At 41.2% G+C, this 27800-nt stretch overlaps 2 protein-coding genes across 4 annotated transcripts in view; one reads left to right on the top strand and one right to left on the bottom strand.

Moving 5' to 3' along the window:
* Positions 1 to 27800, top strand: part of fyco1a (FYVE and coiled-coil domain autophagy adaptor 1a) — a 244449-nt gene that overhangs the window by 190982 nt on the left and 25667 nt on the right. For all 3 annotated transcript variants that reach the window (XR_010020753.1, XR_010020754.1, XM_063069670.1), the window contains exons 15-16: positions 23390 to 23503; positions 25556 to 25766. Coding sequence is in view for 1 of the 3 variants with exons in the window: in XM_063069670.1 (XP_062925740.1) it covers positions 23390 to 23503; positions 25556 to 25766 (325 nt within the window). In the remaining 2 variants the exon portion in view is untranslated. The remainder of the gene's footprint in view (positions 1 to 23389; positions 23504 to 25555; positions 25767 to 27800) is intronic.
* LOC134357907 (C-C chemokine receptor type 7-like) lies at positions 6903 to 9107 on the bottom strand. Its single transcript, XM_063069671.1, has 2 exons — positions 8619 to 9107; positions 6903 to 8420 (listed from the first exon to the last, which is right to left on the bottom strand). Exons 1-2 carry the CDS (start codon positions 8625 to 8627, stop codon positions 7344 to 7346), a joined length of 1086 nt encoding a protein of 361 aa, XP_062925741.1. The 5' UTR covers positions 8628 to 9107; the 3' UTR covers positions 6903 to 7343.

Below are 27800 nucleotides of genomic sequence, written 5' to 3'. Positions count from 1 at the left end.
AAGTTGATTGGCAAAAGGGATACGAGGCGGGAGAAGGGAGAGGATCATGGGATGGGAGGCCTAGGGAGAAAGAAAGGGGAAGGGGGAAAATTCTCAGAGGATGGGCAAGGAGTTATAGTGAGAGGGACAGAGGGAGAAAAAAGAGAGGAAAAAAAGGGAGAAAGAAAAATAAATAAATAAATAAGGGCTGGGGTACGAAGGGGAGTTGGGGCATTAACGGAAGTTAGAGAAGTCAATGTTCATGCCATCAGGTTGGAGGCTACCCAGACGGAATATAAGGTGTTGTTCCTCCAACCTGAGTGTGGCTTCATTTTTACAGTTGAGGAGGCCGTGGATAGACATATCAGAATAGGAATGAGACGTGGAATTAAAATGTGTGGCCACTGGGAGATCCTGCTTTCTCTGGCGGACAGAGCGTAGGTGTTCAGCGAAACGGTCTCTCAGCCTGCGTCAGGTCTCGCCAATATGTAGAAGGTCGCATCGGGAGCACCGGACGCAGTATATCACCCCAGCCAATTTACAGGTGAAGTGTCGCCTCACCTGGAAGGACTGTCTGGGGCCCTGAATGGTAGTGAGGGAGGAAGTGTAAGGGCATGTGTAGCACTTGTTCCACTTACAAGGATAAGTGCCAGTGGGGAGATCGGTGGGAAGGGATGGGGGGGGCGACGAATGGACAAGGGAGTCGTGTAGGGAGCGATCCCTGCGGAAAGCAGAAAGTTGGGGGGGGGGAGGGAAAGAAGTGCTTAGTGGTGGGATCCTATTGGAGGTGGCGGAAGATACGGAGAATTATATGTTGGACCCGGAGGCTGGTGGGGTGGTAGGTGAGGACATGGGGAACCCTGTTCCTAGTAGGGTGGCGGGAGGATGGATTGAGAGCAGATGTGCGTGAAATGGGAGAGATGCGTTTGACAGCAGAGTTGATGGTGGAGGAAAGGAAACCCCTTTCTTTAAAAAAGGACATCTCCTTCTCTTGAAAAAAAGAAGACATCTCCTTCTCTTTAAAAAAGGAGTCTTCGCTACATCGACGACTGCGTTGGCGCTGCTTCCTGCATGCATGCTGAGCTCGTTGACTTTATTAACTTTGCCTCCAACTTTCACCCTGCCTTCAAGTTTACCTGGTTCATTTCTGACGACTCCCTCCCCCTTCTAGATCTTTCTGTCTCTATCTCTGGAGACAGCTTATCTACTGATGTCTACTATAAGTGTACGGACTCTCACAGCTACCTGGACTATTCCACATCCCACCCTGTCTCTTGCAAAAATGCCATCCCCTTCTCGCAATTCCCCCGTCTCCACCTCATCTGCTCTCAGGATGAGGCTTTTCATTCCAGGACGAAGGAGATGCCCTCCTTTTTTAAAGAAAGGGGCTTCCCTTCCTCCACCATCAACTCTGCTCTCAAACGCATCTCTCCCATTTCATGCACATCTGCTCTCACCCCATCCTCCCGCAACCCAACTAGGAATAGGGTTCTCCTTGACCTCTCTATCATCCCACCAGCCTCCGGGTCCAACATATAATTCTCCATATCTTCCGCCACCTCCAACGGGATTTCACCACCAAGCACATCTTTCCTTCCCCCACTTTCTGCTTTCCGCAGGGATTGCTCCCTACACGACTCCCTTGTCCATTCGTCCCCCTATCCCTTCCCACCAATCTCCCTTCTGGCACTTATCCTTGTAAGCGGAACAAGTGCTACACATACCCTTACATTTCCTCCCTTACCACAATTCAGGGCCTCAGACAGTCCTTCCAGGTGAGGCGACACTTCACCTGTGAATCGGCTGGGGTGATATACTGCGTCAGGTGCTCCCAATGCAGCCTTCTATATATTGGCGAGACCCGACGCAGGCTGGGAGACCGTTTCGATGAACACCTACGCTCTGTCCGCCAGAGAAAGCAGGATCTCCCAGTGGCCACACATTTTAATTCCACGTCTCATTCCTATTCTGATATGTCTATCCACGGCCTCCTCTACTGTAAAGATGAAGCCACACTCAGGTTGGAGGAACAACACCTTATATTCCGTCTGGGTAGCCTCCAACCTGATGGCATGAACACTGACTTCTCTAACTTCCGTTAACGCCCCACCTCCCCTTTGTACCCCATCCCTTATTTATTTATTTTTTCTCTTTCTCCCTTTTTTTCCTCTCTCTCTTTTCTCCCTCCGTCCCTCTCACTATAAATCCTTGCCCATCCTCTGGGATTCCCCCTGCCTTTCTTTCTCCCTAAGCTTCCCGTCCCATGATCCTCTCCCTTCTCCAGCCTCGTATCCCTTTTGCCAATCAACTTTCCAGCTCTTAGCTCCATCCCTCCCGCTCCTGTCTTTTCCTATCATTTCGGATCTCCCTCTCCTCCTCCCCCTCCCACTTTCAAATCTCTTACTAGCTCTTCCTTCAGTTAGTCCTGATGAAAGGTCTCGGCCCGAAACGTTGACTGTACCTCTTCCTATAGATACTGCCTGGCCTGCTGCATTCACCAGCCTTTTTTGTGTGTGTTGCAAGAAATCTATTATGGCTGCCAGTAACCAACAGAGGGAGTTATATCCATGCTCTGTTAATCCTGTTCACATACAAAATCAGATCAAAATAGTTATATGCACTAAACTTCCAAGAAATATATTGTATTTACAGTTGTTTGAAATCATTCTTTAATAACAGCTGGAAATTAAAATAATTACTGTCCTGTTTCACTCCAAACTAATTTACTTCATTATTTCACCTCCTATATTTTGATTATACTTTGACAATTCAAGCACCATCTATGCCCAAAGAAAGTACAACAGCGCTTCTACTTCCTTAGCAATCTGCAGGGATTTGGCATAACATCAAAAACCTTCACAAACTTCTATAGATTTGTAAAGGAAAATGTATTGACTGGCTGCATTACAGCTTGCTTTGGGAATACCAATGCCTTTGAATGGAACATCCTACAAAAGGTAGTGGATGCGGCCCAGTATGACACAGGTAAGGCCTTCCCAACCATTGAGCACATCTACATGAAATGATGTTGTAGGAAAGCAACATCCATCATCAAAGATCCTCACCACCCAGGCTATATCTTTTTCCCACCTCTGTCTTCAGGTAGAAGGTACAAGTGCCTCAGAATTCGCACCACCAGGTTCAAGAACTGTTTCTGCCCCTCAAGCATCAGGCTCTTTAACAAAAGGGGATAACCTACACTCATCTATTGAGATGTTCCCACAACAAATGATCTCACTTTAAGGACTTTTTACCTTGTTATTTCATGTTCTCATTATTTATTTGCATTTCCACAGTTTGTTGTCTTCTGTGCTCTGCTTGATCTTTCATTGATCCTGCTTACAGTTCCTGTTCTAAAGATTTGCTGAGTATGCCCGCAGGAAAAATAATCTCAGGGTTTTATGTGGTGCTATATATGTATTCTGATAATAAAATTAACTTTAATCTGTGGTGCCTAGCTGAAATACCAGAGCTAATGAAATCAACAGATCTGTTACAAAGGAAATCAAGGGTCTATTGTAAATATACCAACGTTACCTTGGTATGTTTTACAGAATTCCTTTATCTTCATCTTCTAAGTAGCTCTTCTGGAAGAAAGTCCCTTTGAAGATGAGATAAATTAAGTTTCTTTGTAGTGAATTATGCTTACTTACAGAACTGCTAGCTGTGTCATCCCCATGGATAAGCTTATCTCTGGTTTACCTGAGTAACCATTGAAAATAGAATGAGCTGAAAGTCAGATGTTGACATACCTGACCTCCAAGTCTGGTGCTGGACTAAGGGGGCAAATAGACTTTGCATTTGATTCCTTAGGTTTAAGTTGTAATATTGGTATCATTGACCTTAAAAGCTAATTAATGGCAGGTTACTGATTTATTTTCCTTTTGATTAATTTATCTCAGTGTATTTCATTAATTCATTTCTGAAATAAACGTATTATTCTTTTAATGTTTAAGCATATTCCTCATCTTGTCTTAAGTTAGTTTGAGCAGTAGTTCAAAGGCTTTCGGTAGCAACAAATTTCAGAGCATTCCATGGAGAAGCCCCAGATTTAGTTGCTACTCAAGTCTTGTTCTGCTTTTTGAGAAAATTCTTAACTTTGGAGGGTTTTCTCAAGGGACCTTCCATGTATGAATAAGATTAGTAAGAGTGGATGAGCATTGTGATTGTAAATTCGGACAGCATACTGGATTATGTAAGATCTGACACATTTTTACTACTGCACAGAAAAAGCTAAAATAAATTTTATTCTCATCTGTATCTTAATGCTGCTTTTAAAATGTCTAGAATTTAATGTTCTGGGCTTTTAGTAACTTATAAAAAATGCCAAGACATAATAAATTAGGTTACAGAAGAAATGCATCAAAAATCCACTTAACAAGTGAGGAAATTGAAATAAACAAACATGGATCATAGCAAAATGGAAAATACTATTTGGCCCTTAATCTGCTCCACCAATTTATCAAATTATGACTACTCCTCTGTCTCAAAACTTTGTTTCAGTGCTTTCTCCACCACCCTGTATTTCTTGTGTCCAGAAGTTAATCAACCTCCATCTATATGTGATGAGTTGGTTTCCAGTGCCATCTTGATAGAATGAGGAAATTCTTCTTCCTAGATGCCCAACAAGGGAAAACATTCTCTCACCACCCATCTTGCCAAGCCCTGTCAGTATCTTGTTCTTTGATGAGATCAATGAAATTCCTTTCATAAACTGCAGTGAATCCAGCTCTGGTTGACTCAATGCCTGCTTCTGCAGATCGGCCATCCCTGGAATCAGTTTATGAACCTTTGTTGCATTTTTTCTATTGTAAATCCTTATTTCCTTAAAAAACAAACCAAAACAAAGCAAACAAAATGAGGGCTGATTTCACTGAAACCTATCGAATATTGAAAGATCTAAATACAGTGGATGTGAAGATGTTTCCTATAGTGGGTGAGTCTAAGTCTAGAGGGCACAACTTCAGAATAGAAAAACATCCATTTAGAACAAAGATGAGAAGGGATTTCTGTAGCCGGATGCTGGTGAATCACTGAATTTATTGCCTCCGATGGTTGTGAAGACCAAGTCGTTGAGTATACAGTATTTAAAGCAGAAGTTGATAGGTTCTTGTTTAGTCCAGGCATTAAAGGTTGTGGAAAGAAAGCAGGAGAATAAGGTTAAGAGGGATAATAAATTAACTATGATAGAATAGCTGAGCAGGCTTGATACGTCGCACAACTTAATTCTTCTCCTATGTCTTATAGTCTTACGGTCTTAAAACTGCACAGAGTATTTCACATGTGATCTAACTAACTTTCTCAGTACAGTATCCTTGCTCCAGTATTCAAAATATCTTACAATGAGCACAGACATACCATTTGCCTTCTTGACTGTTTGCTGCACCTGCATGCTTGCTTCCAGTGATTACAAGAACAAGCATTCTTTTGTACATCAACATTTTCCAAACTGTCCCCATTAAATCAGCTCTCATCCTTTCAGTTTTACCTATCAAATTAGATGACTTCACGTTTATTCATGTTATTCTGCATTGTCATGGATTTGCCCAATGGTGCGAGTTGCCTAAGTCAGGTTGAATCTTCTTTGCCACCACATTTGAATTCATAATCTCACTCTGTTATGTAGTTGACAGACTTAGAAACATCACATTTGCTTCTGTCCTCCGAATTGGTCTCTTTATTAGGTACACCTGGACACCTACTTGTTAAAGCAAAAATTTCATCGAATCGTGGCAGCAACTCAATACATAAAAGCATGCAACCATTGTCAAGAGGTTCATTTATTGCTTAGACCACACATCAGAATGGGGAAGAAATGTGATCTAAGTGTCTTTAACTGTGGAATGATTGTTGGTGCTAGATGGGGAGGCTTGATTATCTCAGAAACTGCTGAACTCCTGGGATTTTGACACACGACAGACTCTAGAGTTTACAGAGAATGGTGTGTAAAACAAAACAAAAACATCCAATGCGCTGATGTTCTACGGACAAAATTGCCTTGTTAATGAGAGAGGTCAGAAGAGAATGGCCACACTGGTTCAGGCTGACAGGAAGGCCACAGTAACTCAAATAATCATTTGTTGTAACAGCGTTGTGCAGAAGACCCTCTCTGAACATATGACACATTGAGCTTTTAAGTGGATGGGCTACAGCAGCAGAAGACCACACCAGGTTCTACTCCTGTATTTAATTAAACGGCAAGTGAGTGTATATTATAATCTTTTTCTTAAGCAATCCACAGCTTTGAGGATGATTTGTTTCTATTCCGTTTTCGTAGATTCTGAGGTGACTGATATGGCCCCATTGGAAATTGCGGATTCTCGACAGATGAGGCAGAAGGGTGCCTGATGTGTTGGGCATTTAAGTGGTTTGTGAGGATGGCTGTGGCAACTAATTTATTATATCACCCTGTTTCCTGTATTACAATCAATTTTAAATCAATGCCACTAGAAAATCTAATAAATCACATCCATTGGTTTCTTCCTACCAGTTACATCCTCAAAAAAAGCTCAGCAGGTTTATTAAACATCATCTTCCTTTCAAAAACTCAATGTTGTCTTTATCTAATCCTGTTCTGATATCACATCCTTAATAATATGCTCCAGCATTTTCAGTAGTACTCATGTTAGGCTGACTGGTCCCTGTTCTCTGTGTGTTCTTTTTCTTCTCATCTTTAAATGGTGGAGTTACATTTACCATCTTCCAATCTGCAGGAACTGTTTAATAATCTGTAACGTTTGTAAGCCGAATGCATCCATTATTTCAATGACTACTTGTTTTAGTACTCTGGCTTTCAACCCCATTAATTCCTCCCAAAAAAAATAAACATAGAAGACCAGTCAATATTCAGAAAAAATAAACACATTGTCATTGTCAAATCTTACTGGAACTTCATTTTTGGTCATTTTGAATTTTAATTCATGTTCAAATATAATTTTTTCTTTACTGAATTGGGTGTTCCTCCATTGATTCTGATAGTGTATCTTCTCAAATCTCTTGTGCAACCAATAGCTTTTATACTCTTGCATTATTTTAAGATCTGCATTCTGCACCAATAAATCCAAAATACCTTAGACCACATGAATGTTGAACAATTTTATCAAGGATTTAATTAGGTAAATTCATATTTGCATGCATTTGAACATAATTTATACATACAGCTTTTAGGTCTATTTACAATTTATGTCTGAAGATAATAACATAGAATTTGATGCTGCATATAATGGATCTATTCCATAAAGGCCTAGTTCAATTGAATTAGAAAATGTCAATCAAATTACAGCAAATTTAGGAAAACACATACAATCCTAGACCAGATTATCATGATATATCTACATTTTAATATCTTGATTTAGCCAGTATTTTTATAAAGGGTGCAAACTAGTTGTTTCCGATATACCTGATTTTTGCTGTGATGTCTCACACTCGGTTTTCAGATATTTAGCCAGTTGGTTTTGACTAATACATCCCATATCTTTTAAAATCTTCATGAAATTGTTTCTAAACTTTACTCCAAGAAATACATATAAAATAGGATTAAGGCAGCAATGTACATAGGCAATTCCTTCTGTTATGATAATTGCATAGTCTACATTTACACGAAGTTCACAACTCATGCTTTTTTCATTCATGATCTCTAAAGTTCGCATCAAGAGTACAATGTTAAATGGCAATTCACAAATCATAAATACAATTACAACTGCAACTATAATCTTTAATGATTTATTCTTCTGAAAGCCCTTAGCATGGAGCAGAGTTTTTGCAATAATTGTGTAGCAAATGATCATTGTTACAAAGGGTATCAGAAATCCCACCACTAGCTGGGTTACATGGACTCCTACTTTGATAATGTCGGAATTAGGAGGGTACACCATTGTACAGATAATTTTGTCAGGTATACCAGTATATGCTTCGCTTAATATAAATTCTGGAAGGGCTAAGATAATTGCAAGCACCCAAAGCCCTGTGCAAGCTAACTTACTGTAAATTATTTTAGTTCTACTTTTATACATTTTTGTTGACTGAACAATGAAATTGTATCTGTTGACACTTATACAGGCAAGTGTTAACATACAACTGTAGAAGTTGATAGTATACAGACCATTCATAATTTTGCACATAAAAGTTCCAAAGATCCATTCAGTATATGCATCAGCTGCCCAAAATGGCAGGGTGCAAAGGAAGATCAGATCAGCGATGGCCAGGTTCATCAAGTAGATATCTACCATGGTCTTTGGCTTCACGTAAAGGACTAATGTCACAATGACCAATAAATTGCCCAGAAGCCCTGTGGCAAATATTATTGCATATAAAATAGGCATGAAAAGCCTGCCAAAGTTTATGACACTTGATGTATCACAGGGCTTTTCAAATAGTGAAGGGTCTAGCAAGTCAAATTCGAAATTATCATCAGTGATGACTGGAATCTTGAAAGCGGGTAACTGAAAATATAATAGTGATAATTAGTAAAGAATAGATGTTAATTTAACAAGTTAAACATTTAACTTTATACTTTACACCTGATATTTCCAATTGAAACTATTATAACAGCTACATTCCATTAATACAACTAGAAAAACAAACATATGATTCTTCATTAAAACAGGCGATACAGTTTCCTTATTGAAAATATTTTTTACCTGAGTCATTTTGTTTGAAGGTGTAGAATGTTCTTATAATTTCATTGACTTATGTTCTCACTGCACTGTCTCCACAGCTTGCGTTCTGAGTGTGTCTGGGTTGTGAAACAGTAATCATGTCACATCTGGAAAATAAGGAAGTAATATTATTCTGTTCTCAACTAAATGCTGACTTAAAGCTTCTGAACCTTGAAATAAATAGAACTTTTTTGGAACTGGAATATTGTCACTTACTTTAACGTGAAACTAACTTTTAACCTATCTTTACTTACATTCTGATAAATTCATAATATGGTTTACCATTCTCCACATAATTAATATATTTAATTGCTCTGAAAATTCTCTTCTTGAAGGTTTTCTTAAGATTTATGCACATTAAACCCATTGCATTTTTCCACTTTTTGTGTACATTATCTGCTCATACAAGTGTACCTTTGTCAAATACAATTAAGCATTTTAAATTCTATACTGCTAGCCAGGTATGGAATGCTGCAATTCTAGTCTGAAATTAATTTGTGAGTGCAAATGGTGAATCAGAAAATCTTATAGTATGGAAAAGTACCATCATTCATGTGATATCCATACTAATTAAAAATATTATTTAAGGTATTTCCCCTTATTTTCTCTTAGTTCATAACCTTGTAATCTGCTGGTTTACATGGCTATTGTATGAACTGAGACCGAGGCGTTAGGTCTGCTCTGGGGATTCGAATCTATGGACTCAATTTGGTTTGGAATGCTGTTGCTTGCTTCTGTTGTTTGCATGACAGGTGAGCACATGGAGGAGATAGCATACTCAACCACTGCTACTCTCCCTTTCGCAGCACTTACAAAGTGCTCTTCCATCCACTGTTTGGGAAGTCGGATCACTCCTCCATCTTGCTTCTGCTGATGTACAGGCAGAAGCTGAAACAAGAGGCAGCCATAGTTAAAACTGTCCACTATTGGTCCCATCAGTCGGTTTCTATGTTATAGGACGGCTTTGATGACATCAACTGGAATGTCTTTCGTGATGAAGATGTCTCCGAGTTCATGGAAGGGGTTACAAGTTTCATTCAGAAGTGCATTGAGGACGTTGTCCCCAAAATCGGTCAGGATCGATCCAAATCAGAAGCCCTGGATCAACAGTTCTATGCGTGCAGCATTTATCACGCAAGACAGAGCTTACATTGCCGGAAACTCAAGAAATGCAGCTACGAACTATCCAAAGTCATCAATGCAGCGAAACAACAATACACAGACAAGATTCAGACACAACTCTCCACAGACAACACACGCAGCTAATGTCAAGGTCTGCACACCATCACAGACTTCAAATCTAAGTGCAAAGATGCTGTCAACTTTGCTGCTTCTCTGCCAGATGAGCTAAATCTTTTTTACGTTCGGTTTAATGTTGCCAACACCGAGCCCCCGAGAAGAGCTGCTGAAGTGACCTGCACCTTGGTCATTTCTGAGGCTGAAGTACGCAGGTGTTTCCAGTGAGTGGACAGTCGCAAGGCTGCAGGACCAGACAGCATTCGAGGGTGGGTACTCAGGATGTGTGCAGCACAACTGGCAGCTGTGCTTACGGCCAATTTTAATCTCACCCTCTCCTGGTTTAGAGTGCCCTCCTGCTTCAAAACAGCCACCATTGTTCCTGTACCTAAAAAAAGACCAAGGTAACATGTATGAACGACTGGCGTCCTGTTGCACGCACCTCAATAATAAGCAAATACTTTGAGAGGCTAATCTGCTAATTAAATTTGCTGATGATACCACATTGATTGGCCTATCTCAAATAATAATGAGGCAGCCTGCAGAGAAGAAGTCATCACCCTGACACAGTGGTGTCAAGAAAACAACCACTCTCTCAATGTCACAAAAACAAAGGAGCTGGTTGTGGACTACAGGAGGAATGGAGATAGGCTAACTCCTATTGACATCAATGGATCTGGAGTTGAGAGGGTGAACAGCTTTAAGTTCCTTGGCATACACATCACCAAGGATCTCGTGGTCTGTACGTACCGACTGTGTGGTGAAAAAAGCATAGTAGCGCCTCTTTTACCTCACATGGTTGAAGAAGTTTAGAATGAGTCCCCAAATCCTAAGGACTTTCTACAAGGACACAATCGAGAGCATCCTGCCGGGCTGCATCATTGCCTGGTATGGAAACTGTACTTTCCTCAAATGCAGGACTCTGTAGATGTAAACTTCCTACTATTCAGGACATTTACAGAGACAGGTGTGTATAAAAGGCCCAAAGGATCATTGGGAACCCAATTCACCCCTCCCACAAACTGTTCTAGCTGCTACCGTCCAGGAAACGGTACCGCAACATAAAAGCCACGACCAACATGCTGCGGAACACCTTCTTCCACCAGGCCTTCAGACTGATTAATTCACGCTGATGCAATTGTATTTCTATGCTATATTGACCGTCCTGTTGTACATACTATTTATTATAAATTACTATAAATTGTATGTTGCACATTTAGTCGGAGACGTAACATAAAGATTTTTACTCCTCATGTATGTGAAGGATGTAAGAAATAAAGTCAATTCAATTCAATAATTTGTTTTTTTTTCTTTCTCTGCACATTGGCTCTTTTCTTAATTGGGTTCTTTCATGTTTCTTGCTCTGTGGCTGCCTGTAAGCAGACAAATCTCACACCTTATACACACTTTGATAATAAGTGTACTTTGAATCCTCTGACTTTACTTATTGAGGTACTTCTAAGTGTGATAAGATTTTCTGCCTGAACTACTCTTTCAGGAAGTGAGTTTCAGACCCCTCATTGCTCATTGGATAAACAAATACAATGCACCATAATTACTGAATGTTGTTCTAAGGGGAATTAATCTCTCTTGATCACTCTTTTGAAAAATCTGTGTTTGAGGGCACAGGGAAGTTTGAGCATGAATTAGCAGTCATACGCAGCTTTGTTGCTGGGCTATGGGACTTCTGGCTGATGAGGTCAAGTAGAATCCTGAGAGACTTAAAGGCTCAAGGGTTCATTTATTGTTAAAGTATGCAACTTTGAAATTCTTCTTCTCGGATAGCCACAGAACTAAGAAAGAAAAGAGAGGCAGCACGATCATCAACTCCCAAATGTCTTCTCCCCACCCCATAAAACGAACAAAATTGGAGAAGGCACAATGATCTCCAAATCCCCCTCCCCCAAGCAAAATCGGGCGAAAAACCCAGAATACAAAAAAACCATAAGTCTGGAGAAAGTCCACATCCAAAATGCAGAAAACCTGGACAACATTCTCCCTCTCTATAGCAGAGCAATCTCACCAGTGAAATGGAGTCGAACATCAACTCGCAGCCTTCTCGCCACAAGGTTCCCGCACGCTGCCTCAGCCTCCCAGAATTTCCTTGGAGACTGAAGAGTGCTGAAACACCCAAATGATCTCCAAACAACAAATCACAGTTCCAGAAATACGTTCAAGACATAAAACAAACATAAAAGACAAAAAAAAAGTGAAATATATGGTTTCATCATCTATCCCGATGACGACCGAAGGAGCGTTGTACGTGGGAGACACCTTGACTGGATTCTTAAGAGCAAAATGGATGTTAGGGAGAGAATAGTTCTCCTAGTAGGGTCTCAAGCGATGGGAAAGATCTTAGGTGAATATTTCTCATCTGTATTTACTGTGGAGAAGGTCATGCAAGCTAAGGAATTAGGGTATCTGATGAATGATATTGTGGGACATACCCACATTATAAATGCTGGCAGTCTTGAAGCATATGAGTTGACAAGTCCTTTGGGCCTAACCAAGTGTATGCTAGGATTTTGAGAGAAGCTAGGGAAGAAATTTCATGGATCCTCAGAGAGATATTTGTATCTTCCTTGGTCAAAGGTGAGGTATTGAAAGAGTGGAGGGTGGCAAGTGTGGTGCCTTTTTTCAAGTAAAGCTGAAAGGACAAGCCAACTATATCTCTATAGGCCAGTGAGGCAAACAGTACTGGGAAAGTTACTGGAGGGGATCCTAAGGGACATGATGTTCTTACATTTGGAAAAGCAAGGACTGATTAGGGTTCAACTGCATGACTTTATGCATGGTAAATTATGTCTCATAAATTTGATTGACTTTTTGAAGATGTGTCCAAGAGAATTGAGGAGGGTTTTACAGATAACCATGGTCTTCATAAACTTTATCAAGATTTTTGACGATATTCCTCATGATTGGGTCTGGAAGGTTACATCACATGGAATCCAGACTGAGCTAGCTAATTGGATACTAATTAATTAATTAATTAATTAATTAATAGATAGTGTTACGAGAATACACATAAAATTAAGATATTTGCTGGCCTGGGCTAGCATCAGTGGCATCAGCAGTTGGTCTGCCACCTGCCCTCAGGGGAAGGAGAGATAAGGAACAATGGAGCAGCGTCTGGAGATGTGTAATGAAGGGATGTGGGAGGAAGAGCTGTCTGGAGCGGCTCCCCCCTTTGAACCCTGAACTGTTTGAAATGATGGACAGGCGATACCCCAGCAGGGGGATAAAAAGGGACAGGTTCGCTAAGACGACACACACGCCACCCGAGGTAACGAGACCCTGGAAGCGGTGCGCCTCTCACGAGTGGTGAGAAGTACCGGACAACGCACAGGGTGGAAAGGTACGATCAGCGGGAACCCGGTGTGTGTCCGCCCTTGCCTGGGTGCCGGGTTCACTGCAGAGGATCGACCGCATCTGGAGGAGGGGTCACAGTCGGTGGCCTCAGGTGACATCACCAAGGACCCGCCCAAAAGTTGCTCGTGAGCATTCTCGCTGGTCTGTGAGTGAAGCTGTGCTGAATGATGAGTTGTTCTCTCTGTCTCTCTTCCCCCACCTTGTCCATCGCCATGGCAACGATTACTGCGAACTGAACTTTGAGTCATTTTGAAATTGGTCATTTACCCCTAGACAACGATAGAGCTTGATTGATGCTGTTATCTTAATTCTGTGCACATGTATGGTTATCATTGTTGAATTGTTGCATTTATTATCCTTTCGATTACTGTGTTGCTTGTTTCTTTAATAAAACTTTCTTAGTTCTAGTACTCCAGACTCCAACTGAGTGATCCATTTCTGCTGGTTTGGCAACCCAGTTACGGGGTACGTAACATAAGTGGGGTTCTCGTCCGCGATTTTGAACGCTAAATTTGGGACGGAGTAAATTGATTGGGTTAAAATTCCCGAAAGAAAGAAAAGACAAACAGCAGAAATGGAGGTTGAGGAATTTATAAAGGCGCCGACCTTGGAGGCATTAGAGGATGCCAGGAAATCGGAATTGATAGCTGTGGCCAAACGGGTGAATCTTGCTAAGGTGAAGTCGACAATGAGGAGAGAGGAGATACACAGAGCTATTGTAGAGCACTATGTATCTAAAGGTGTGTTTCCCCAAGGTGAGCTGGGGGAGGTGTCTATTGAAAAACCTGCTGGAGACGCGGTACAGGTACAGCTGGAAAAACTGAGACTCGAGCACGAGTTCCGGGTACGGCAGTTAGAAAGGCAGGAGAAAGAGAGAGAGTTAGAAAGGCAGGAGAAAGAGAGAGAGTTAGAAAGGCAGGAGAAAGAGAGAGAGTTAGAAAGGCAGGAGAAAGAGAGAGAGTTAGAAAGGCAGGAGAAAGAGAGAGAGTTAGAAAGGCAGGAGAGGGACAGACAGTTGGAGAGAGAAGAGAGAGAGAGGGACAGACAGTTGGAGAGAGAAGAGAGAGAGAGGGACAGACAGTTGGAGAGAGAGGAGAAACAGAGGGAAAGGGAATTTGAGCTGGAGAAGTTAAAGATAAGGGCCGAGCAGGGGCTCGTGCCGAACCAAGGTGGAGGGTTCCGGGCGACCCAGGAGGTTAGGCTGGTTCCCCCATTTGACGATACCGATGTGGATCGGTACTTTCTCCACTTCGAAAAAGTAGCTATAAGTCAGGACTGGCCGAGGGATAAGTGGGTTGTCTTACTTCAGAGTGTACTGAAAGGGAAAGCCCAACAAGCTTACTCAGCTTTATCCGCGGAAGATGCCCAGAAGTATGAGGTGGTGAAGGAGGCCATCCTCAGGATTTATGAGTTGGTCCCGGAGGCATACCGGCAGAGGTTCCGGAATGCGAGGAAGCGGTGGGACCGCACGTATTTGGAGTTTGCTCGTGAGATGCAAACATATTGTGAGCGTTGGTGCGCCTCGAAGGGGGTAGAGGGGGATTATGACAGACTGCTGCAGCTGATTCTGATTGAGCAGTTTAAAGGTTGTGTCCCTGAGGGTATGAGACCCTACCTCGATGAGAAAGAGGCAGCCACGTTAGCCGCAACTGCTAAGTTAGCGGATGAGTATGCGTTGACGCATAAAATGAAGTTTGCCCCGAGTAAAGGCTACCAGAAGGGTAGTCAGGACGGCGGGGAGAGTCCGCCGGAAAAGTCAGAAAGTAAGCCGGGGACTAGTGAAAAGGATAAGGTAGACCGGGAGCAGCCTGGTAGGAAGTCTCCTGGGGTCGTCTGTTATAATTGTGGGAAAGTCGGACACTTTGCGTCCAGGTGCTTTGCCCCAAGGAAGGAGACGGGGAAAGGAAAAGCGGAAATTTTGAATGGCTGTATCGAGCTGTTAAGCGAACCGCTAGGGAAGGACAGGTCTGAAAAAGTCCAGGAAGGGCGCGAGAGGTTTATCTCGGCCGGACTGGTGTCAGTGAAGGAGAGGTTAAAACCAGTTCCAGTGCGGATCTGGAGAGACACGGGAGCGTGTCAGTCATTGATATTGAAGAGTGTATTAGAGTTTAGCTCAGAGACCCAGACTGGGGAGGTAGAGGTCAAAGGTGTTGGGGAAGGGACAGAGTCAGTCCCTTTGCACCAGATACATTTACAGCGCAACCTGGTCTCTGGACTAGTCACGATCGGGGTGAGGTCCGAATTACCGATGAAAGACGTGGAAGTCTTGCTCGGTAATGACATCGCCGGAGGAATCGTGTTCCCAGTCGTGAGATTGACGGGTCAGCCTGCCAGCATGGAGGCCCCGCCCGCGATGGTGAATTTGGCTGAAACATTTCTGCCAACCTTGTATGAGACAGGGTGTAGTGAGATAAGAGGTAGTGAGGGAGCTGGGACGGACGTAGCAGTAGCCAGGAAAGAATTTGTGCAGACGCAGGAGCGAGACGAGGGGCTGATGGTTTTTGCCGAGACCGCTCTCTCTGACACAGCCTTGACAAGCTATTGTGCGGAGGAGGAAGTGCTAAGGAAGAAAGGGAAATCAAGTACAGTACCCGCAGATGAGGAATGGGGGGTGGTGCAAAAGAGTTATGGGGATGAGGTTTTTAACATGGCCCACGAGGTACCCCCCGGTGGACATTTTGCGGTGCTGGAGGAAACAGTTGGTGGAATCATGAAAGAGAGTTACCGGCTGCCCAGGGGGAAAAATGTTATTGATCATGACCGACGCGAACTGAGACGGTCACCGGCTTTTGATATGCTAACAAACCTAGTCGGTGTTAGCGTGGAAATCAATGAAGCTAAGGGCCCCCTGCTAAGAGAAAAAAACCATTTTGAAAAGATTAGGATGGGATCGGTCAGATGGGAGAAGGCTATTGTTTTGGCCAGGTCTACTGATAAGGTCTCTCCCTTAATCCCCGAAGGAGTAATTAAACGACTCGCACCCATGTGTTTGATTGTCCCGAGGAAATGCAAAGAACTGGGACGTTGGGTGATTGTGGTTACAATAGGGCGGCCAAGTAAACAACACCCATATTTTTTGAGTAATTCAGTGACTAAAGGGCTGATGAACACAGAGGTGTGTATTGGCAATTTAACACGGCTGTCTGAAGCCAGCTTGATAGTGAACCTTGGAAAAAATGAATTCGGCCACACGAATGTCACTTACCTGGGAATTGTGGTGACACAGGGGCAGCTGGCAGTGATGCAAGCTACAGTGCAGGCTATCGCTGACCTCCCAACCCCGACAGACAAGAGGGCCCTCAGAAGGCTTTTGGAGATGGTGGGGTACTGCAGGAAGTTTTGCAATAACTCTGCGGTCAATACCCGTCCCCCTCCTACTAAGCCCTTGCGAGAGAAAATTGAGTCGGAATGGGACGACCCTTGTTGTTGTGGTCCGGGACAAAACCAAATGAGAGGTTACATTGGTCGCAATTCATCAGTGCTTTTGGCCACTATGAAGTTTGCTGAGTTGGAGCCTGGTCTAAGGGATTATTAATAACACGTGTAAAAGGAACAGAAAATGTGATGACTGTCTGTCAAGGTGTTGACAGCTTCAAATTCTCTGTATTAGCTAAATAACTGTTAAAGATGTATATTGTGTATGTATCAGATAATGTAGTCATGTTTGTAATTTTTACCTCCCGGTAAAAATCCTTAAAGGGGGGAAGTGTTACGAGAATACACATAAAATTAAGATGTTTGCTGGCCTGGGCTAGCATCAGTGGCATCAGCAGTTGGTCTGCCACCTGCCCTCAGGGGAAGGAGAGATAAGGAACAATGGAGCAGCGTCTGGAGATGTGTAATGAAGGGATGTGGGAGGAAGAGCTGTCTGGAGCGGCTCCCCCCTTTGAACCCTGAACTGTTTGAAATGATGGACAGGCGATACCCCAGCAGGGGGATAAAAAGGGACAGGTTCGCTAAGACGACACACACGCCACCCGAGGTAACGAGACCCTGGAAGCGGTGCGCCTCTCACGAGTGGTGAGAAGTACCGGACAACGCACAGGGTGGAAAGGTACGATCAGCGGGAACCCGGTGTGTGTCCGCCCTTGCCTGGGTGCCGGGTTCACTGCAGAGGATCGACCGCATCTGGAGGAGGGGTCACAGTCGGTGGCCTCAGGTGACATCACCAAGGACCCGCCCAAAAGTTGCTCGTGAGCATTCTCGCTGGTCTGTGAGTGAAGCTGTGCTGAATGATGAGTTGTTCTCTCTGTCTCTCTTCCCCCACCTTGTCCATCGCCATGGCAACGATTACTGCGAACTGAACTTTGAGTCATTTTGAAATTGGTCATTTACCCCTAGACAACGATAGAGCTTGATTGATGCTGTTATCTTAATTCTGTGCACATGTATGGTTATCATTGTTGAATTGTTGCATTTATTATCCTTTCGATTACTGTGTTGCTTGTTTCTTTAATAAAACTTTCTTAGTTCTAGTACTCCAGACTCCAACTGAGTGATCCATTTCTGCTGGTTTGGCAACCCAGTTACGGGGTACGTAACATAAGATACATACATATAGTTGGTTTGGTGGAAGCAAGCTGAAGGTGGAAGTAGAGAGTTGGAGACCAATACGAAAAACACAGGGATCAATGTTATTGAATTGTTACTGATTTGGATAACAATGTTGTCGACATGATTTCTTGAAAATACAAAAATTGGTGGTGTAGTGGACAGTGTAGTGGACAGTGTAGAGGGTGCTTATGAGTGGATCTAGACCAACTTGGGTAAGTGGACCAGAGGATGATAAATGGACTTTAACTCGACATGTGTGAGGTGTTACAGTTTGGTAAATTAGACCAGGGCAGGATTTACACAGTAAATGATAGCACTCTTGAAAGTGTTGTAGAACCAAAGAATTTGTACGTATTTCCCTGATAGTGGAGACGTAGGTAGGATGGTGAAAAAGGTGTTTGGCATGCTTGCCTTCATTGGGCATTCAGTACAAGAGTTGAAACATTGTACTACAGCTGTACCAGCTATTGATGAGACTACATTTAGATTACAGTGTGCAGTTCTGGTTGTCTGGGTGTATTAAATTGGAAGGAGTGCAGAAAAAAATTCTTGAGGATGTTACGGCATGATCTTCTGTATAAGGCAAGACTCGATAGGCTGGGACTTTTTTCTCTTGAGCGTAGGAGATTAAGGGGTAATCTTATTGAGGTTTATAAATCACAAGAGATATAGATAAAATGATTGATCACGGTCTCTCATAGACGAGGAATTTAAGACTAGAGGGGAAAGATTTAAAAGGGATCTGAGAGGCATTTTTTTCACACAGACTATAATGGTATACAGAAAGAGCTGCCGGGGGTACTGGTAGAGTTGAGTATAATTACAGCATATAAAAGGCACTTAGACAGGTACACTGACAGAAAGTGTTTTCAGAGGGATGTGCATCAAATGGAGGAAAGTCCTCATTATGTATGATATTGATTGAAAGTGGGAAGGTTGCAGGGGTAATTTGGGTATGTGTATGTGAAATGACCGTAGCAGAAGAAGCCTGCATTGATTGAGCATAAAACCTGGAGCAGCATGAGCATCACAGGGCTCATTTTATACACTTGCCATCCAAATTTAGGCCCATAATACACTGTACCATTGATGTATTCAGCATCTTTGAAAGACAGCATTTCAACCATATAAGATTAAAAATAGTTGTTGGCAGAGCTTTGAGCTCAAAAGTAGCACCTTTGGTATAAAATCAGCTTCATTGTTTGCCTTCTTCAGATATTAACTGTGGGTCCTAGCTGTGTATAAAATAGCTGTGTGCAAAGTCTACTGATACTAACATGATGTCGATACATATTTCTCCATTTTGAAACAGAAAGAGAACTCATAGTCTTCAAAAAATGCACTTTGTTGAATAACAATTTGTGCCACTTAAACTTCCTAATGTGATAGTTGTTCCAGTTTTTGCATAGTTGATTTCTTCTTTCCTAATATGTTTAGTTTCTTAAGATTTTTCAACTACTTTATTCTACAGACACCTAAAATTTCAAAATTACCTGCTTATCTGTTTTTTTTTTCTTTTTTATATTGATGTAGTAGATCAAACCCTATATTAAGCAGCTTTAAAATACCTTCCGCTGTCCCTCCAGGGCCTAGAACCTCCTTGACAAAACTGAATTTATTTCTCTGCTATATTTTGGTCACACTAGAATGTTCTTATCCTGGCTGTCCAATTGCTTGCAAAATGAGTAACTTTACATATACCTACCGCACATATCTTCTTTCTTGTTCACTTCACTGAATACCAATCCTTTAAATTGTTTTCTTTTACCCTGGTACCAGCTGCCTGCAAGCCCCATTCTTTAGACTCTTTTCCTAGACTTGTTCGAAATATTATCAGGTCCCTCATTTCACCATGTCCCATCTCCAGGTCCAACATTGTACAGGCAGACATTCAGCTCCCCTGAGCACAGAACACTGTTGCCAAGTTTTCCAAGATTGGTGTTAAGTACTGTAACTAGGGCTCTATAACTCTATTGTGACCTAAGTTACATCATGCCCAAACACTAAACTTTGCTCTTTCAGTACTGAGTGCTGCTCACCAAAGTAGCATTTCCCCCCCAAATTCTCATCCAGTCACAGACTGCTAACCTTCCTTGGCCTTTGTTCTCGTTCCTCAGTTTTCTATGAACTGAACATCAAGTTTCAAACAGCTTGTTTTTCACTTTTGCCACCCCCAAATCTCGCAGGTGTGTGTGTGTGCATGCATGCATACAAAACGTACAAACAAATGCACGCACACATGCACTAATTGGAAGAGAGGTGCAGCTGCAGGTACACAGTCTGGTGAATTGAATTAACTTTATTACTTACATCCTTCACATACATGAGGAGTAAAAATCTTTACGTTATGTCTCTGTCCAAAATGTGCAATGTGAAATTTATAGTAGTTTGTAATAAATAGTATGTACAACAGGACAGTCAATATAACATAGAATTACAATTGTATCAGCGTGAACTAATCAGTCCGATGGCCTGGTGGAAGAAGCTGTCCCAGAGACTGTTGGTCTTGGCTTTTATGCTGCAGTACTGTTTCCCAGATGGTAGCAGCCAGTGACTGAGGTGACTCGGATCAGGCCCTTTTTACATGCATGTCTTTGTAAATGTCCTGAATAGTGCGAAGTTCACAACTACAGATATGCTGTGATGTTCGCACCACTCTCCCATACAGGCAGTGATGCAGCCAGTCAGGATGCTCTCAATTGTGCCTCTGTAGAAAGTCCTTAGGATTTGGGGGCCCTAACCAAACTTCTCTAACTGTTTGAGGTGAAAGAGGCGCCATTGTGCTTTTTTCACTACACAGCCAGTAAGTACAGACCACGTGAGAGCCTCGGTGATATTTATGCTGAGGAACTTAAAGCTGTTCACCCTCTCAACCCCAGATCCATTGATGTCAATAGGGGTTAGCCTGTCTCCATTCCTCCTGTAGTCCACAACCAGCTCCATTGTCTTTACGACATTGAGGAGGAGATTGTTTTCTTGACACCAATGTGTCAGGCTGACATCTTCTTCTCTGTAGGCTGCCTCGTTATTATTTGAGATAGGCCAATCAATGTAATATCATCAGCAAATTTAATTAGCAGATTAATTGTTGAGGCAAAAGGATACGAAATAAAGAGAAACAGAAACTGAATACCAGCTGGAACAATTACAAGAATCGAAAAACAGTTACAAGAAGGAAATGTTAAAAATAAATCTCGACAACCAGCATGAAAAATATATATACAGATTCCCTTTAATCCTTACTCGTTTTTAACTGTTTCAGTGAGATTGCTTCTCAGTTTAATGTACTGAAAATAATTTCAAAAGTGGAAAGAATACATTTATTTTCATCATTGAAACCTCTCTCCCAGAGAAGGCTATCTACTTTGGACATTACATGACCAATGGACTTGAAGCTCACAGATGACATAAATCTCATTAATGTGGTAAACTGTATAGCAAAAAAAAATCATGAAGTGATGATACACAAAGACGGCCTCCATCGCATTGTTATAAAACTATTGAACAACTTACTTTGGTGATAAGATGGATTTTTGACCTCACAGTCTACCTCGTTTGACTTTGCACCTTATTGTCTACCCGCATCATGCTTTCTCTGTAGCTATAACACTTCATTCTGTACTTTGTTATTGTTTTACCTTGTGATGAATTGATCTCTATGAATGGTATGCAAGTCAAGCTTTTCACTGTACCTCAGTACGTGATAATAATCAATCAAATTATTTACAAATTTAAGATAGATACATCGGTGTCTGAGAAATCTGAAGCAATACATTTCAGTTGTAAGACTGAAAAGGTTAGCAAATAGTACCATTTTGAAAAGGTTGCGGGAATAGTACAGATATGTTCACAACATGTTGAAAATGCCAGGACATTATGAGCAGGACAAAAAAAACTTTGACTTAACAAATACATGTGTACAGCATGAAGTATAAAAATAGTTGTATTATAAATCACTAGTTCTAGCTGATATATTGGTCATATAGTTTTGACTATGTAGCATCTGTTGTTTGGTACTCCTGTTGCTGAATATTGTTCAATTTGGAAGTGTGCAAACATGTTTGTAACATGAGAAATGAAAATTAAAAAAACACAGATGCTGGAAATCCAAATAAAAACAAAAACTGTTGGAAGAACTAAGAAGGTCAAGCAGCACCTATGGAAAAGAAAATAGAGTTAAAATTTCAGATCAAAGACCCTTGCATTTTATGTTCTTCAAAGTTAACTGCTAATTCTGTTTCTAGTTCTAGGTACATTGACTGATCTGCTGAGTGTTTCCAGTATTTTCTGTCTTTACTTGTGGCACAAATCACTCTGATTGCTGTATTGGGAAGGCTGCTGGACCATGTGAACCTTTTCAAACTGAACAATGGAATTAATGCCATGTTGTTAATATGTTCAGAAGAGCTAACAGCAGAAAAGACACAACCTGTCCGGTCCTCACCACAGTCATAATAACTGATTGCCTTAATCATGCATGTTAAGCAAGGAACAAAGAGCTGGAGGGAATTAGCTGGTCAAACGACATCTAAGGAGGCAAAGGAATAATTGATATTTCTGTTCAATGCTCTTGTGTGAGACTCTCATAATGAGTTGAGACATCATGTTGCAGTTGTACAAAACATGAGCTAGTCCACACATAGTATTGTGTGTAGTTCTGGTCGCCACAGTAGAACATAAAAGAGTAAAGTCTCTGCTGACTGCTGGCCATATTGCGTAATTAAACTAATCCTATCTGCTTGCACATGGTCTACATTCCTCCATCTGCTGCTTATTTATCTGTCTAATTACCTGTTAAATGTTGCTATCATATCTGCTTCCATCTCTCCGGCAGCATATTCCAGACATTACAATTCTCTGTGTCAAAAATCTCCTTTAAACTTTTTCCTTCTCATCTTAAGTCTATGCCATCCAGTTTTTGTCATTTGCTACCCCGGGAAGGATACTATGACAACCCACCTTATCTATGCCTTTGTAACTTCATAATTCTATATACTTCTCTCATGTCATCCATCAACCTCCAACACTGCGAAGAAAACAGTCCAAGTTTGTCCATATAGCTAATACTCTCTCATCCTGGTGAACTCTTTTGAGCCCCCTTGAAAGCCTCCACATCCTTCCTGTAATGCAGCAACAAGAACTGCACACAATATTCCAAATGTGGCTTAAGCTAAGTTTTATACAGCTGCATCATGACGTAACTGTTCCTTTCAAGCTTCTTCCTTTATGGGGAGGATATTAAGGGAAGCAACCTATTAATCCCATTATATGGGAGTTAATTAATCTTGCTGGGCTTCTATGATTTTGTTTCTATACTCTAATGACCACCAGTCCTGCTTCTAAACCCCCAGCCCCCAGAACAATGCTGTGACACCAAATATGGTTGATATAATTACAAAGCCTAAAAAATGCTTAGAATCTAGTTGTACCAAAATTATTAAAGATAATAAGTGAAACATATTCTTTCTGAATCTTGGTGATGATTGAATATTTCTAATATTTTCTATTTCATTTTCAACTCAGCAAATGAGGCAGTTTTGCATTCACATGACTGAAGATACTGTATGTTTAGCTATACAAATTTACTCTTTCAGAAGTCCAACCTGCGATACACCATCCGTTGATGGTGCAAGGTTTCCAGCTGAAGATGGATCCAGACAATCTATGCAAGATGTGGAGATTAATTTGTTGAAATGTGGTGAAATGACGTGAGTATTTAATTGTAGTAAAATACGTGAGTACCTGAAAGCCTTCCACGTAAATTAAAATACAGAAATTTTCAGGAACCGGGAAAGATTATTTCAGTCCATCAGGTTAGTCTATGTCCAAAAGAAGTCTAACATCCCATAAGAACCCGTGTTTTTGTTCCTTACTTGACAAAAGATCATTTAAATCTTCTGATACCGTCAACTGATATTGCCAGATATCAGATTATGATATTGTAACCCTGATTATTGACCTTTCTTAAGAATTGGGAAAGTCAGAAATCAAACAAAATCAAAGAAGTAGAGAAAGTTGGATGGGCTGGATAAAGTTGGGAAGGGTGGAGAACACAAGGGAAGTTGAGTCAAGATAGAGGTTTTGTTCTTTGCGCCAACATTGAGCTTTGTTGAAACAGGCTAAAGACAGAGAGGTCAAACTGGCAGTAGGGTGTGAAGAATTGAAATAACTGCAGTAAGAAGCTTTGGATAATGCTTGAGGATGATGCTTAATGCTTTAAGTACCACAACTGCACATTCATCCTTTTAAATGCTTCTAGATTATTTCCCTCCATTACAACAATTTCTTTCAAAGCTCTTGCATATGGTGTAACGAATGTGAAGAGTTGAACAGTGGTAGAGTTAGTTGGAGATCAACGTGCTAGCAAGTGCATAACGTTGGTAGAACTACCCCTTTCATCCACAGTATTTAGTTATAATTGAAAAATGCAACCCAATCTGACTACTACGTATTGAATTCTTTATAGTTTGATATATTTTACAGCCATTATCCTAGCATTTATGTTATGAAGTCCCATTCACAATCCACTGTGCGCATTTTTAACTGCATGTCTGTAAACTCCTGAAATTTAAAGTTTTCATATTTGTTTCCAAATCTCTGCATGGTCTCATGTGCCAGGTCTCTATAATCTCCTATGGTTTTGTTGTAGATTTTGTGAGATCTCAGTGCACCTACAATTATAACTTCATTTGCAGTAGTGATGCTAATTACTCCACTGTCAGTGACCTGTCTTCAACTGTCAAGACCACAAACTATGGAGTTCTGACCCTACATTGTTTCTCTGACTCTCCTATAAAATGCTTTTGAAAACCCTACCATATTGATCAAGGTTTCATAAACCTGGCACAGCATCCTTTGTGGCTCACTCACTAATTGTGCTCAATAATGCTCCATTGAAATACTTTGCAATATCTTACTACATCAGCAAAGTTTTGTCATGTACCCCGTGACGGGTTAAAGAACCAGCAGAAATGGAAGACACCTTGGAATCTGGTATTGCTATTAACTAATGCTTGTTTATTAGTAACTACGCAATACAATAATAAAATTCAGATATATCAAACAAGTTAGCAATGACAATAAGTGTGGAAATATAAAAACCAAGCTTCTTCAAGCCTGGGGTAAATGGATACAGTCTTACGGTGATGGGTAATGTTCAGTTCAGTTCGTGGTATTGAGTTGAGTAGTGATGGAGAGAGAGAGGTGTTGTGGTTGTTCGAGTAAGCCAGTGCCGTCAGTTCTTCTCATTGTCCTCCGAAATCCTTTAGAAGTCACCGAATGTGACCACAACAAGAGGACTGTTTTCTGTGATGGAGTTATCAACCCAGGCGAGGGTTGGACACACTAATAACTTCTCACCGGTCACATGTTTTCCACACTGCGAGAGCCACTGGTCAATCCTCCAAAAACCGACTTTTCTGGAGGCACCCAAAGCTCATCCAGTGTCCAGAATCATGTGTCTGTGTGTCTACCAGCTGACCTTCTATTTATCTCACCATGCTGAACACCAGCTGTCCATCAAGTAGCTCCTCCCTTCTCTCTCTGTAGGAACTCAGATGTTGGCAGTGTCCTTGCAGAAGTTCCAAACAAACTGTGAGCAGTCTTCGCCTCTCTCTCTCTTAATAACAAGGTGTCTGTGTTTTACAGCTCCCTCTCTCTTTTTAAAAGCACAGTCCATAAGGAATAATTCAGGATTCGGTCACAGTCTATATAAATGCAAGGTATTGTTGAAACCTTATTTGTTTTCTTTTCCATCTTAGGCTCAAAATACCCCTCACAGTGGATGAGATTCGACAGTTTGGAAATAGTAATAGAGAGCTGTTTATTAAATCCAGTTGCTACAGTCTTATCCCTATTGCAGTTGAAGAATGTGGATTGACCATTAGCTGGGTCTTTTCTTCTGATCCAAAGAGCATATCCTTTAGCGTTGTTTATCAAGAATCTGAAGAAACTTCATATGAATACTGTAAGGTGAGAAGTGTTCTGTTGCAAATGGGTTGCTTGTTTAATTGTTACTTGCCCAAATTTGTAGTATGTTCTAAAATTGGATCTAGTGGGAGAACTAAAATACAAAGCATAAAAAGGAAAAATATATAGTTTTGTATACTTCATTTATCTTATCATTATCATAAATATTTATTATAATTAATTTTGAATGGTGTCGTTATTCAATAAACTATGTGTTGGGTTACAAAGCTAGTGAGATATTGCCCATATCCTGTCATTATCTCAACTGATGACAGGTAGAAAGCCTGAGAAACACTCAGGCATCTTCCCCTTTCCTTTCCAGTTTTGAAGGAGGGTCTCGGCCCAAAATATTGACTATTTATTCATTTCCATGGATGCTGTCCGATGTGCTGAGCTCTTCCAATATTAAGTGTGTTTAATTTGAATTTCCAACATCTGCAAAATTTCTTGTGTTTATTATAACTAGCAGTTTATGATATTACTTTTATCTCTGCAGTTTTGACAAGTGCTTGAAAAATACCCACCAAGGTGCCAAGTACCTGCATCTTGTCTATTCCTAGAATATCATACCTCATGATGATATCGTACTTCAAAAACATAGTTCATGAATGAACCATTAACTGTTGAATTAACATATTGATCAGCACTAATATCTAATCCATAACAGGTTAAAAATTACCCTAAGTAGGCATCCGTGCTGATCAGCAGACAAGCCAATTGTCTTTTTTGCTTTCACCTTTCTGTCTGTTTGTCTAGGTACCATATCCGATGTTGACTTTGGTGACCGTGGTTTTGCATATAAATCTATCTTTTGTTCTTTGGATGACTTCCATTTCCTCGATGTGTAGCCACCTGGCTATGCTTTTAGCCACCTGGCTATGGTTTTGATGTACATAAGCCAAGGTCTGCCTCTAGGTTTGCTCCCCTCAATCTTTCCAGAGAGTATGAGTTTTTCTCGTTCATCTTTCCACATGATGTGTCCTAGGAATCTGAGTTGTCTTTCTCTTATTGTTGGTATGAGTGATCGAACTGCTTGGGCTCTTCTGAGAACTTCTTCATTTGATGTGTGTGTGGTCCATGATATTTTTAACATTCTCCTGTAGAACCATAATTCAGCTGCTTCTAGTCTCTTTTCCATTGCTGGAGAAATGGTCCAGCATTCACTTCCATATGTCAGGATAGAATAAATGCAGCACTGCAGTATTCTGTTTTTTGTACATGCTCATCTTTCTGTCTGTTAATATGGTCTTCATTTTTTAGAAAGCTTCTTTCGCCATTGCTATTCTGTATTTGATATCTGTGTCACACCTGCCAATACTTGTTATTAGGCTGCCAATATATTTGAATTTGTTGACTTGTTTGATGTTTGTATTTCCGATTTTGATCACACATTGTGGGATGTTTGTCTTTCTGGAGATGACCATGCTTTCTGTCTTCTTGGTGTTGATTGAGAGGCCTCTGCGATTTCACCTTTACCATTCAAAAATAAGTAATTGCTTCAAATCTGGCCAGGTAAAAAAAAATCAAGTTCTTAGGTAGTCACATTGTTTAACAAGGATGTGGTTGCATGGAGAGAGTATGGAGGATATTTGTCAGGATATTGTCCTGCCTGGAAAATTGTAACTATGATCATCCAGGGTTGCTTGGTTTGAAATTATGGTCCAAAGTAAATAAGAAGGACAAGGAAAAGCATGGAAGACAGGAGTAACTGTGACAAGAGGATGTAGAAGAAGTGAGCATTGAGAGGACTGGAACTTCAGCGTGCACTTCAGAGATGTGACTTTTAATGAAGAACATAGTATGTAATTCACTCACTTCTCAGCAGAAACTGTAACCAGTTTATATAGTCACTCCTTAAGATGTCGACTAAAATATCCACCATACATATTGGATAGCAAAACCCTTTATCATATGCCAGGGGTTCCTTTCAGGTAACAACAGTGGTGCAACATAGTTTGTGCATGCTTGTTTCAGAAAAGGTCCATTATGTTACACTGTCATCCTTTTCCCTGTAGTCATAGACCTGGTGAGCTTTGC

Source organism: Mobula hypostoma, chromosome 17 (genome assembly GCF_963921235.1).
Source record: "Mobula hypostoma chromosome 17, sMobHyp1.1, whole genome shotgun sequence".
Lineage (NCBI taxonomy): Eukaryota > Metazoa > Chordata > Chondrichthyes > Myliobatiformes > Myliobatidae > Mobula > Mobula hypostoma.
Note: the sequence above shows the minus strand (reverse complement) of the source record. Positions and strands in the feature narration are given on the sequence as shown.